The sequence below is a fragment of the Prionailurus viverrinus genome, chromosome B4 (assembly GCF_022837055.1).
Source record: "Prionailurus viverrinus isolate Anna chromosome B4, UM_Priviv_1.0, whole genome shotgun sequence".
Lineage (NCBI taxonomy): Eukaryota > Metazoa > Chordata > Mammalia > Carnivora > Felidae > Prionailurus > Prionailurus viverrinus.
The window spans coordinates 64,600,239-64,613,035 of record NC_062567.1 but is presented as its reverse complement, the minus strand read 5'-3'; the positions used below and the strand labels follow the sequence as shown (position 1 = coordinate 64,613,035).

The 12,797-nt window shown below is 37.9% G+C and overlaps 1 protein-coding gene across 2 annotated transcripts in view; it reads left to right on the top strand.

The window, feature by feature from the left end:
• The window catches only part of SLC2A13 (solute carrier family 2 member 13), a 427,568-nt gene that overhangs the window by 244,008 nt on the left and 170,763 nt on the right, over positions 1-12,797 (top strand). For both annotated transcript variants that reach the window (XM_047867635.1, XM_047867634.1), the window contains exon 5: positions 9,110-9,273. In XM_047867635.1, the coding sequence (XP_047723591.1) occupies positions 9,110-9,273 (164 nt within the window). The remainder of the gene's footprint in view (positions 1-9,109; positions 9,274-12,797) is intronic.

Genomic DNA, 12,797 nt, shown 5'->3' with positions numbered 1-12,797 from the left:
TGTGATTTTTATGAATTATATCTCAATATAAATCTTAAAATAAAGCAAAAAAAAAAGGCAATAAAAGGCCACTCCATCCATTCACTCGTTTAAATAAGCACTTAATCAGTGTCTCAAAGGAAATAGCCATAAGCCTGCTTTGGCAGTTGCAGAGGTGTAAATCACATGCAAACTGTTCTTTGGGGAGTTTTTAGTCTAATAGAGGAAATAAAATGTGCATTTAAGTAAGTCTCATAGCAGAAGGAACGTTTGCATTGTAAGAGAAGTGCTGACAAATTGCTGAGGAAAAGCAGAAGATTAATAACAAATTATTGTAGAATTGATCAGGTAGGTTGGTAGATTTGACGGTGGCGAAATAAGGGAGTAGCTCCCTGATTGCTCACAGTTTCTCAGTGAATATTAGGCAAGATTTCATCTGAGGCTGGATAGATTGGGACAGTAGAAGGAAAGGAGGTGCTATGGTTGTCTCCTGCAGAGCTGTTGCCTGTGTGTCTTAGGGGTTTCCAGGTGAGTGCAATTTGTGTGTTTGTCTTTCGGCTGCTAGGTGTAAATGCAGAGTGGAAGAGTAACTGGGTATAAGTGGGCAGGGTTGGCATTTATGGCATGAATATGACAAAGGGGGGTCAAGCCAGAGAATTTGAGAATGGTGAAAAGAACATGACTGTAATAATGATTTGGGAAAGTATATTTTCAAGGCAGTGTCAACATTGCCTGGGATCTCAGTGAAAATGCAGCTTCTCAGTCCTAGACCTGCTGAATCCGAAACTCAGAGTGGGGCCCAGCAGTCTGTTTTTACAGGTCCATCTGGTGATTCTGTAGCACATCGGTACCTGAGAAGCGCTGGGGATTGGGAAATCGAAACGGATGGAGGCAGTATGTACAGTTATGGGAAAAGGGCAGAAATGGGCGATGATGGATAACTAAAAAGAGGAAAGTGTATATACGGTTCAATGTATATACATGAAATTCTTCCATGAAAGTGGAAAAATTCAAGTGAGCCGTGAGGGTGAGGAGTGCTGGTCAGAGACTAGGATACTTGAAGGATTTCAGAAGTGGAGCTGTTAGGAAACTCAATATCTGGATGGTCCTTGTCAAGGCTATTCTCACGAAGAATCACAACACAGAGTTGAAGTGGAGAAGAAAACTGTCAGGCAGGCGCGGGAGTCACCATTGAATGAGGAGTGACCAGCAAAGTAGGTGGCATTAAAGAAGGAAGGTTAGAGGATAGTTGAGCTCACTTCTTTCCCCTTATCCTCTTCAGCTCCTCAGGCCTCCTCCAGTATATAGGAGTGAGACAAAACAAGCTATAAAAAGTGATCCCCCTAGTTCACAGGGCACAGGGAGAGGGGATGAGAGGAAGATTGAGTAAATGAGTGAATGTACAGGTTAGTGGGGAAGTAAATGACCAGGTGGAAACAGGTGACCTGAAAGTCTTGGACTCTTGCATGATGCTAAAATGAGCAGGTATGTGAGACATGATGGAACAAGGTGAAAGCCCTGATGTGATTAGGGTCGGCACTTGATTGGCTAACTGAGAAGGACAGTTAATCAAAGAAAGGTCCCAAGGCTCGGACCTTCCCAACCCTGTCAGACCGGCAAGACAGAAATGACAACTGGTTCAGGACTCTTGCCAGCCTCTAGAGAAATCCTGGAATAGGCAGCTCTTAGACATTAATACCCTGCACAGATCGAGAATATCATGGTCTCGAAGATTCTCAAACCAATGGATTTCTCTTCCACCAACATGTTCTCAACCTCAGCCACGAAGTGACCGAGCCGCGCGTACTAAGGGTTTGAATCAAAGAGATGTACAGGGTATTTGGGGCGCCTGGGTGGCGCAGTCGGTTAAGCGTCCGACTTCAGCCAGGTCACGATCTCGCGGTCCGTGAGTTCGAGCCCCGCGTCAGGCTCTGGGCTGATGGCTCAGAGCCTGGAGCCTGTTTCCGATTCTGTGTCTCCCTCTCTCTCTGCCCCTCCCCCGTTCATGCTCTGTCTCTCTCTGTCCCAAAAATAAATAAAAAACATTGAAAAAAAATTAAAAAAAAAAAGAGATGTACAGGGTATTAAACATATACCAAGGGAACAGTGAACTTGGATACAAGGTCAAGATCAGCAACAAGTTCTACAATCCAGTGCTGACATCAGATACAAGCTTCAAGGATTGTATCATTTCTTAATCAAAGAAATGATGCATATATATCTTCAGTATTTTATTTTTAGTTGTACAGTAATTATTTATATCCACTGCTTGAACTTCCACATTGTTTTTCTTGCATAAATCACACTCAATATTATCATCTGTGAATTCCAGCTTTAGTTTCTTTCAAATAGAACAAGAACAGAAAGATACTTGAGAAGAAACCAAAGGGCAAAATCTTCCAGACTTTAACATTTTATCCCCAATTGTTCACAGTTGTGTGGCCCATACAGTTTTTGGGTTTTTGTTTTGTTTTGTTTTGTTTTAATGAGTCACCTTTATTCACCCTTTCCAAAGCATATAATTTTGTCTTTTATGCAGCCTTTTTTTTTTATCATCTTATGTTCTATTGCTTTTTGTATTATTTGATTACCTAACTATAATGATGAGCATAAACAGGATGGGGACAGGGGAGAAACACCTGATTTAATATACATACAGTTCAACAGATGGGAGATGCAAGCCTGTATGAAGTCCCAAATGTTCATTTTCCTGTGGGCATATGTTTTATGGAAAGATTTAACAGGTTAATCTGGCAAGTTGGTGAATTGCAAGTCAAATTAGAAAGCTTCTATCATTGTTCTTAGTGTTGCTTAGCTTAGAGCAAGGTCAGTGATCTGGCTGAGTTGGGTGGGTGAGACATGAGGACATCTCTCTTGAGGTTTCCAGAGGTTTGAAGCCAGGTTAAAGGGACTGGTCTCTGAGGCGGAGAGGAGGTCACACTGGGAACACTGAAGGTCTGTAGAATCTCTTTTAATTTCCTTTGACACATTCATTTGTTCTTCGCCAAACACTAATGAAATCATTTAAATTATGAAAATTGTTTTGTAAAATAATAAATATGATTAATAATGATGCTTTCTGAGGATTACTATATTTGGATTATTTTTTTATTTAAACCTAGTATAAGTAGTGTGTTACCTCAAAATATATGCATGATATACATGAAATCCTAATTTCTGCCTTTCTAACTTATATATTTTGCATTACAGCTTGCACCTAATAACGCAGAAAGCAAATTTTTTTTTACTGTTTAAAATACATAAAATTGGTTTAAACATCTTAATCATTTTTTTTTTTAATTTTGTTTTGAGAGAGGCGGGGAGAGAGCATGAGCCAGGGAGGGGCAGAGAGAGAGAGAAAGAGAGAATCTCAAGCAGGCTCTGCACTGTCAGCACTGAGCCCAGCACAGGGCTCAATCTCACAAACCATGAGATCATGACCTGAGCTGAAATCAAGAGCTGGACACTCAACCGAACTACCCATCAAGGTCCCCAAAAAACTTAGTCATTTTTTAAATCATTTTTAAGATTTTCGTATTTGGGTGAAACATTTTTTTCTTAAATCTATTGATGTTTTTTTCATAGTTATCCATGCTTTTGATTGTATAAACACCACCCCAGTGGGAAAATATAATTTTTTCACTTAAAAAACCATCTTTTATTAGAATGACATTTAAAATTCTGTAGTCAGTGTACTTTACCATATGATACAAATAAATGTATTTATGATAATAGGAACTAAAAGAGACAAACAATTTAACTTGGATAATGGGAATCTTTTAGGGCTTATAGTCAGTCAGCTATGCTCTATAAGTTCTCATCCTCTCATTTAACTTGGTCTTTATACCAAGTATGAAAGTAACCCACAAGATTGTTGAATAAGACAAAGTTCGTAGATAACTGAATTTGGAAGCTATCTGCAGCATTGCTAGAAAACATTAGAAAGATATAGTCCATATCTGTTTTATTCAGGAAGTTGAAGTCTTTACAGTTTTATACCAGAAAAAGTTTGTCTTTATTATGAACCTATACATTTTGTTTTGTCAGACCGTTAAAATTATCATTTACTATTTTTTTTGGCAGCCAGGCATTTTAGAGCTAACTTGTAGTTATTATCTGGCCAAAGTTTTTATATAATCATCTTCATCTTCTACCTCTCTTACTAGTCTTTTTGTTTTAGTGCCCCTATCATGTGATTTTTATTACGAATATCCTTAATTCCCTTTTGAAAGTTGGTGGTAGATAAATTCAATAAATTCAACAACTATTGAGTACCTACTTCTTCTGTTAAGTTAAATCTGTTGTCCTGGCGATAGTGAAAAAGACAGGTATGGCTTCAAGGAGTTAAAATACCTTTTTCAGAAATGACTAGGAAATGCTTTGTTCAAATATAGAACAAAGGAAAATAATATATATATATATATATATATATATATGTATACATATATACATATATATATTGCTAAGCATGTTAAATACACATATTCATTTTATTGGTAGTTTAACATCATCATTAGGATAGATTGCCGTTATCAAAGCCTAGATGTTTTCTAGAGCTGTTTTGTTTTATTCAGATTAAAGATTCAGAACTGGAAGCTGGATCTCGAATAATCTCTGACTTAGCAATGCACATATAGTCTGGCCATTGTGTTCTTAAATGTCCACACAGAGTTGTGAAGCTGATCTTCTCTGAGAGCCCACTGCCCTCAGGACTTTCAACTTCACTCTGGGGAAGAGCTGGCATGTGTGAGATAACCAAAGGTTGCCCAGGGAGTCTTTGAAAAAGATGATAGGCCCTCTGATAGGTACTATAAAATGATTTTGAAAAGAGAAGGAAGGCATCCCTACTTTAGTCTAAAAAGGAAAGAAAGCCTTTTTTCAGTTGTTCATATTGTTCTTTTATGAAGAAGACTCTCTTATGCTTTGTGCAACTTTTAAACAAATACCCAGTCCCTTGAACATTCAGACTACTACATAAAGCCTTAGAAGGTTGCAAATACAGTGGTAGTCCATTCTATAAATGGTTGGCCGATAGCATCATTTCCAAAAACACTGGAATTCACACACTTTAAAATGTAAATTTAGTGTATCTTTTCACCATGAGCTGACTAAAAAACTAGGCTCATGAATTATTCTGCCCTAAATATGTCATCCCCTGCCTCATGAAAGAGAATATAGTTATTGCCTGAATTTTTCTGAAGCTGATTGCCCTTTAAGTGAATGTCCTTGTCTTTTCCTTCTAACTGTTGGCCTTTTGCTTATTTTGCTGCTTAATAACATTTTTACTGGATAGGCAGAATAATGCCCTCCCCCCACAACCAAAGATGCGCCTATCCTAATCCCCACAACCTATGAATATGTTACAATACATGTAACAAAGGGAGATTAGGTTGCAGATTGAATTAAATCTGTTCGTCATTTTACCTTAAACCCAGAGATTATCCTGGGTTATCAGAGCTGCCCCCGTTTATTCACAAAGGTCCTTAAATATAGAAGAGGACATCAGAGTGAAGTGATATGAGAGGCACTTGACCATTTTTGCTGGTTTTGAGATTGAGGAGGGGACCCCAGGAGACTACAAACACGGAAACTTCCAAAGCCTGGGAAAGACAAAGAAACCTGTTTTCCCTTGAGCTTCCAAAAAAGAATGCCTCCTGACACCCAGTGAAACTCACATCAGATTTCTGACCTACAGAACTGTTAGATAATACATTGCTGTTCATTAAAGCTACTAACCTTGTAGTTGCTTGTTATGGCAACAGTAAAAACTAATACATTTACCATGTTCCAAGAAAGGAAGAACGAAGATGAAACTTGAGGTACTTCCATCCAGAAAAAGATCTAGTGTGTGCTGAAGTTACAGTGCTTGTTGACAAGGAGATAAAAGGCCATCCATGAATTTCAGCACCCTGCTGTCACAGCAATCTACAGGTGCCTGTTCCCGGTGTAATGACCTAAAATACACTTCAAAACAATATACCTTTGTTTCATTCAGCCTCCAGTCTGCCTACTTGGCTGTCATTGGAGTGAGCTTTCCATAGAACAGATCTAATTGTGTTATTTCTCTTTAAAGCCCATTTTATGATTTTCCATTGTCTAGAGAAAAAAACCCCACACATGTGGGCTGGCAGTCAAGGCCCTGCGACAATAGACTCTTCTGTAGCCTATGTCATACTTCTCTTTCTTGTGTACCTTGTGTTAGCCAAGGTAAGGTAATGACGTTCTGTGAGTCCAGCAATGTGCTTTGCACTTTTATTCTTTGTACATTTCATTTCCTCTACCACCAGTGTCCTCCCAGATGTTCACACCTGCTGGCAGTCCCCTATGAATTCCCTGAGACTCAACTCAAACATTAAATTCCCTGGAAAATCAAAGAACATACCACATCAAATAAAATTGTTTGGTCTATCCTTTATGTCACATTGTGACTAAAATTTTTTGTGATATTAAATTTATTTCAATTTCGGGGCGCCTGGGTGGCGCAGTCGGTTAAGCATCTGACTTCAGCCAGGTCACGATCTCGCGGTCCGTGGGTTCGAGCCCCGCGTCAGGCTCAGGGCTGATGGCTCAGAGCCTGGAGCCTGTTTCCGATTCTGTGTCTCCCTCTCTCTCTGCCCCTCCCCCGTTCATGCTCTGTCTCTCTCTCTCCCAAAAATAAATAAACGTTGAAAAAAAAAATTAAAAATTATTTCAATTTCATTCTGTTTCATTCTGTGAGTTTCTTGAAGGTAGCAAGTGGGTCTCAATAATATATTTGTGGGATTTTAGTAACTCACGTAGCTTATACAGTAGATACTCATAAATCTTAAAAGAACAAATGATAACGTTTCCTGACCTGGCCAATCTACCACAAGATTCCATTTTAAAGGGAGGTTTCTGATTCCCAGGCCACTATTTGGTTACATTCTGCCTCTAAAAGTTAAGTATTGTAAAAGAAATTTTCTTACATACCTAGGGAACATTTTCATTGTAAGTAAAATTTTGACGCTGACCAGTTTACTTTGTTTGATGCCATTTCCCTTTTTAACGCTTGGAATTTTGTGGATTTTATTGTATCAAAATGAAAACATCAAAATAATCTGTGTTGTTCTTTTCATGGGTCTGTTTGCAAGAATTATTTTGTGTGATGTATTTGTTTTTATTTTTTAAATATCAAGACGACTCTGAAATGTAATAGAATAGCATAGCAAGTATCAAATTCTTTGACTTTAAATACTTGAATTTTCTCTCAGTGCTTCTATTTTCTGCCTCTCTAGATTTGTTATTGATGTTAATTTCTCAGCGGTTTTACATAGGTCTGACCTTGCTGCACAAGTCTTTACGAAAATGAGAATGTATATGGTAGAACTTGGAAACTGTGAAACAGTATTCAGATGGAATGAGTTATTTTCATAACTTTTATTATCACTTTACACTGTGACTGCAAAATGTTCACAATTTTCATGATGATGGAAGTAATTCCACTGGGAATATCTCTTTTTTACAACTGCTGTCAGAACTCAAAATCTTAAAATGGTTGGCATAATTTTTAGTGTGATCAGCAAAACACATCCTTCATGTTGCATAATAACTTATAAGTTCGGTTTACTACTTTTAAAAAGGAAAATTTTTATTAAGATGAATGAGTCTGCATTGTTAATGTTTTACATAAGAATATGATCATTAACTTGAGAAAATAGTAGAAGGAAACCATTGATAAATCATTGAAACATAAATGTATTTAAAACAGATTGTGTTTTTGAAATACTATGAAACTGTTGATAAATATCTGGAAACTGTAGGTTGTAATTGTAGAAATATCTAGCTTGGATACCCACTATCTGGTTTGGGTAAAGATTTGAATTCTGTCACTTTTCATAGGTGATTCACCAGGAATATTTTGCTTCCTTTGTTTTAAGGATAGCTTTATTTTTTTAATTTTTTAAAATGTTTTTATTTATTTTTGAGACAGAGAGAGACAGAGCATGAGCAGGGGAGGGGCAGAGAGAGGCGAAGACACAGAATCTGAAGCAGGCTCCAGGCTCTTGGCTGTCAGCACAGAGCCCAACGCAGGGCTCGAACTCACAGACCGTGAGATCGTGACCTGAGCTGAAGTCGGACACGTAACCAACTGAACCACCCAGGCTCCCCTTTAGGATAGCTTTAAAGTAATCTTCTGATTTAACTACTGATACTTTCATCAGAAAAGGAATATAAAAAACCTGACTTCTTTAAATGTACCAGAGGTATCTCCTATTGTGCATTATGGCTTATTAGAGCTAGTCTCCAGTAAATTCATTTAGAATAAAATTAGTCTATAGAGCCTAATCATGTAGATCGTGCTAGAGACTTCCCTCACCAAAGATTATACTTTTCTAGAAACCACAAAACCATTCTCATGTATGTCATGTCAGTGTCTCATCTCCTTACAAAATGCCAAATAAATTGACACATTCTTCTTGTGTCTTTAAGGATATTCCTCTACCAGATTTCTGCCATTATATCACACTTTACGTATTATATGAAACAAATCTATCCTTTTGAAGTACATAAGTTTATAATGTATGATGACTTCTAATTCATTCCATGGACTTGGAGTTATCCTTGATTAGCATTTTAGTCATAATGAAACTACCAGTTGCCACTGCCCCTAGTTTTGGAGTATATTTCACTTTTAAAGCCTTCAACTCTCTCTGTCCTTTTTTTAAATTTTTTTTATTTATTTTGAGAGAGAGAGAGTGCATGCATGCATACCTGGATGTGTGCAAGCAGGGGAGGGGCAGAAGGAGAGGGAGAGAGAGAAGACTCCATACTCAGCTCTGAGCCTGATGCAGGGCTCGATCCCATGACCATGAAATCATAACGAGCCAAAATCAAGAGTCAGACACTTAACTGACTAAGCCACCCAGGTGTCCCACCCTCTGTCCTCTTGCTTGAGTATCTTTTCTTGATTATACAAAGTTCAAGATAAATTTATCTTAGCAGAATCTCTGTCCTATGATCCTTTAAACACTTTGCATGGATTCCCATGTTAACTTGATGGTATTACTATAGCTCTTATGGTCTTTTTTAGATCTACTATATTTTTCGATGTGAATAATTGTTTCTTTGAATAACTATCAGCAACAATTGTTTTATTCTTTCCTCACAGGTACTACAGTGCAACCATTCTGCAGATGTCTGGTGTTGAAGATGATAGACTTGCGATATGGCTGGCTTCAGTTACAGCCTTCACAAATTTCATTTTCACACTCGTGGGAGTCTGGCTTGTTGAGAAAGTGGGCCGCAGGAAGCTTACCTTTGGGAGCTTAGCAGGTAGGTGACTGGATGAAGAATTCAATTACAAACTTTTCTCTAATGATGGCAAGTTCACCTTCCAAAATACAATACCAATGCTACTTACGATCTTGTTCTCATAGCCAAATGATAGAGTTTTTTACACAAAAAGTTTTTTTTTTTTAAAGAACTTAACGTTATGATATGTAACTAGAATGTGACTAGAAACTTGAATTGTAAGAACAATTTGAGTCTACAGGGGTAACGTTCTGCTGCTGTTATTTTTGAGTTCTGCTCAAAGGTACAAAAGTGAAAAGAATAATTGTGCTTTTTTGTTCTTCTTTGAACAATTTGATATTCATAAACTCCCTTTTAATCATGTTTTATTTTTAAGTTTGGTATAATATGGAAGTAAATTTGGAGTTTTTTTTTTTTTTCAAAGCTCTTTCAGCAATATAGTGTTAGAACCATATAATTTCTTCACAAAGCAGGGGCAGACTTTTTGTGTTTGAATCAGGCTCATATTCTAAGGTAAATTCTGGTTGGTTAAGTGTGTTTTCTGTAACACCTAAATAAGACAAAGCCTTTCTCATTTCAAGTATCTTTTGTCTTTGAATTCTGTACATTTCATTATTTATTTCTTTGTTAACACAAAGCCTGTTTCATTTGACAGGATGAGACCCATCTTTGCCAATGTCTTCTCTTGTTGCATCATATACTTTTCTTATTTTTTTCTTACATACAGATTGCTAATTATCAATTATCTGTCCTCCAGTAACTCCTTTATAAGTGTATTAGAGTAAGAAAAGATTTTTTCATTAAAATGTGAAGTTTTCAGGCCAGCATGAGCTAACTTCTATTTTAACCAAATTATACCTTTAAACACTGATCTAATAGCACTGCTTCAGGCACTCATCCCAGATTTTAATGAGAAAATACATTCTGAGCTGCAACCTCAGTTATTAGGAACTTGTAGTCTCTGCCATCCCTGCCTCCAGAAGGAACAGTGGAATGCTTCTTTCTACCCTCTGTTCTTGCCTAACCAGTGGGAGGACTTGAGTCTGTCATGTAAGTTGAACTGAGGGGAAGGTGAACAAAAATGGTCTGATTAAGAGGCAAAGGTAATCACAACAGCCCAGGTACACAGGGAAGCAGAAGGGCAAGTGAGGAAAGGTGAAGGACAATGAGGCTAAAAACCATCCATTCATAAACTTGTCAAACACTTATGTGTTCATAAACACATAAACCAGAAGTGTTTAGTCTGGAAAAAAGACTAAAGGGAGACCTAAGAGATATCTTATTCTTTTTTTTTTTTTTTTTAATGTTTGTTTACTTTTGAGAGAGAGAGAGAGGGACAGAGTGTGAGCAGGGGAGGGGCAGAGAGAGAGGGAGACACAGAATCTGAAGCAGGCTTCAGGCTCTGAGCTGTCAGCAACAGAGCCCAACACAGGACTCGAACCCACGAACCATGCAATCGTGACTTGAGCCAAAGTTGGCCGCTCAACTGACTGAGCCACCCAGGTGCCCTGAGAGGAATCTTATTTTTGCAGATGATAGATGTTATAAGGGCATAATTTTTACTTGATAGGAGAAAAATATTCTTTTTAAAAAAATTTTTTTTTCAACATTTATTTATTTTTTGGGACAGAGAGAGACAGAGCATGAACGGGGGAGGGGCAGAGAGAGAGGGAGACACATAATCGGAAACAGGCTTCAGGCTCTGAGCCATCAGCCCAGACCCTGATGCGGGGCTCGAACTCACAGACCGTGAGATCGTGACCTGGCTGAAGTCGGACGCTTAACCGACTGTGCCATCCAGGCGCCCCAATAGGAGAAAAATATTCTTAATAGAGCTTTCCAACAATGAATTCGGCTGCCTCATTAGGATGGTAAACTCTGAACTGAAGGATAGATGACCATCAGATAGTGATGTGATAAAAATAAATTCCTACAGTTGATTAGAAATTGGGTTTGCTGACTTCTGAGGTTCAGATCAACCCTACGAAGAGGTAAAAGCTACTTTAAACATTTTTAAATAGATACCTACCCTTCCTTTTCAACAAGGCCTCCATTAACTGCTACTTCAAGAGGTCTATTTTTTAAATAGAATTTCTGATTAAATTTGGCTTTTGAGATCTGGGGAAAACTGCTGGTTTTGAGATCAGGGAAAAACATTTTTTCTGGTAGCCTTGGTCCCTTTATTTCTTGTGTTCCAATGAGACATTTTCTCATCAGTTGAGGTTTTTCAGGCTTTGTAGATCTAAAGCCATACTGCTTGGGTTGGAATTTTATGACTTTGGGCAAGTTTCCATTTTCTCATAGGTAAAATGCAATTAATTATAGTCCCTACTTCATAGGGTTTTAATCAGAACTGAACACATTTATACACGTATGGCATTTGAAACTCTTCCTGACACAGTAAGGTGCCTAGCACATCTTAGCTATCACAGCATTATTATTGACAGAGTGATTCTTTGTTGTTTTAACCATAATGTGAAACCAATATGCATTGTCAGAATCCAGGAGCTTTCCTGAAGCCTTCTAGCTGATGTCATGTTTCACCTCTCAGTGTAGGTACTCTGCTCCAAGGATTTCCAGAGCCCATCCCTGGCTATTAAGAGGAAGTATTAAGACCATTAATTGGGGGGACAATACCAAGAGATTTCAAGTACTGGTTTTTATGAACAACCCATAGGCACTTTTCTTTCCTGCCTTGATTTCTTTTCAGCCAAAACCACCAACACCCCAGCTCTGCACATTACTGAAACCATGCACTGATTGATCTGGCATGAAAGAGATATTACATCAAGTAAACACCTGATTTTCTTGTTATGTTGCCAATTAAAGTGATGATGTAGATATTACAGTGGATTAGGAGGTGAAAGGCCTAGTTTTTATTTTTTTTCAGTTTATTTATTTCAAGAGAGAGAGCAAAAGAGAGCAAGAAAATGCCAGCAAGAGAGGGGCCGAGAGAGAGAATCACATGTAGCCTCCACTCTGTCAGCCCAGAGCCCAAACAGGACTCAAACTCATGCGCCATGAGATCATGACCTGAGCCGGAGTCAAGAGTAGGATGCTTACCCGATGATTGAGCCACCCAGGTGCCCCAGAAGGCCTAGTTTCTTGTCATAGGTCTCCCCTTTTACCTGTACATATACATGTAAATAGGACTGTTTCGTGCAGTTCTGGTTTTTAACTGATTTAATAGGTCCCAGTAGAACCTAATGACAAATGGAAGTTTACACATTCAGAAGAAAACTTGCTGTTTCACAGCCTTGCTAGTGGATTAGTATTACTCCAGTGTGACCCTTCCAGTAGATGCTCATTTCACTTCCTGATACCAGTTGATTCTTACATACTTATTTCAGTGTTTTTGATATATACTTACACTTATAAGTTATATACTTATTTAAATGTTTTATTTTCATTTTTGTGTAGGTATAAATATTCTTATAGTGCTAACTATTAGAATACTGTTTTATTTAAAATTTTCTAAAATTAGCCTAGAATTTTTAAATCTTTGATTTGATTTTGTCCCCTGTCTTGCATTTTTATATGATCTG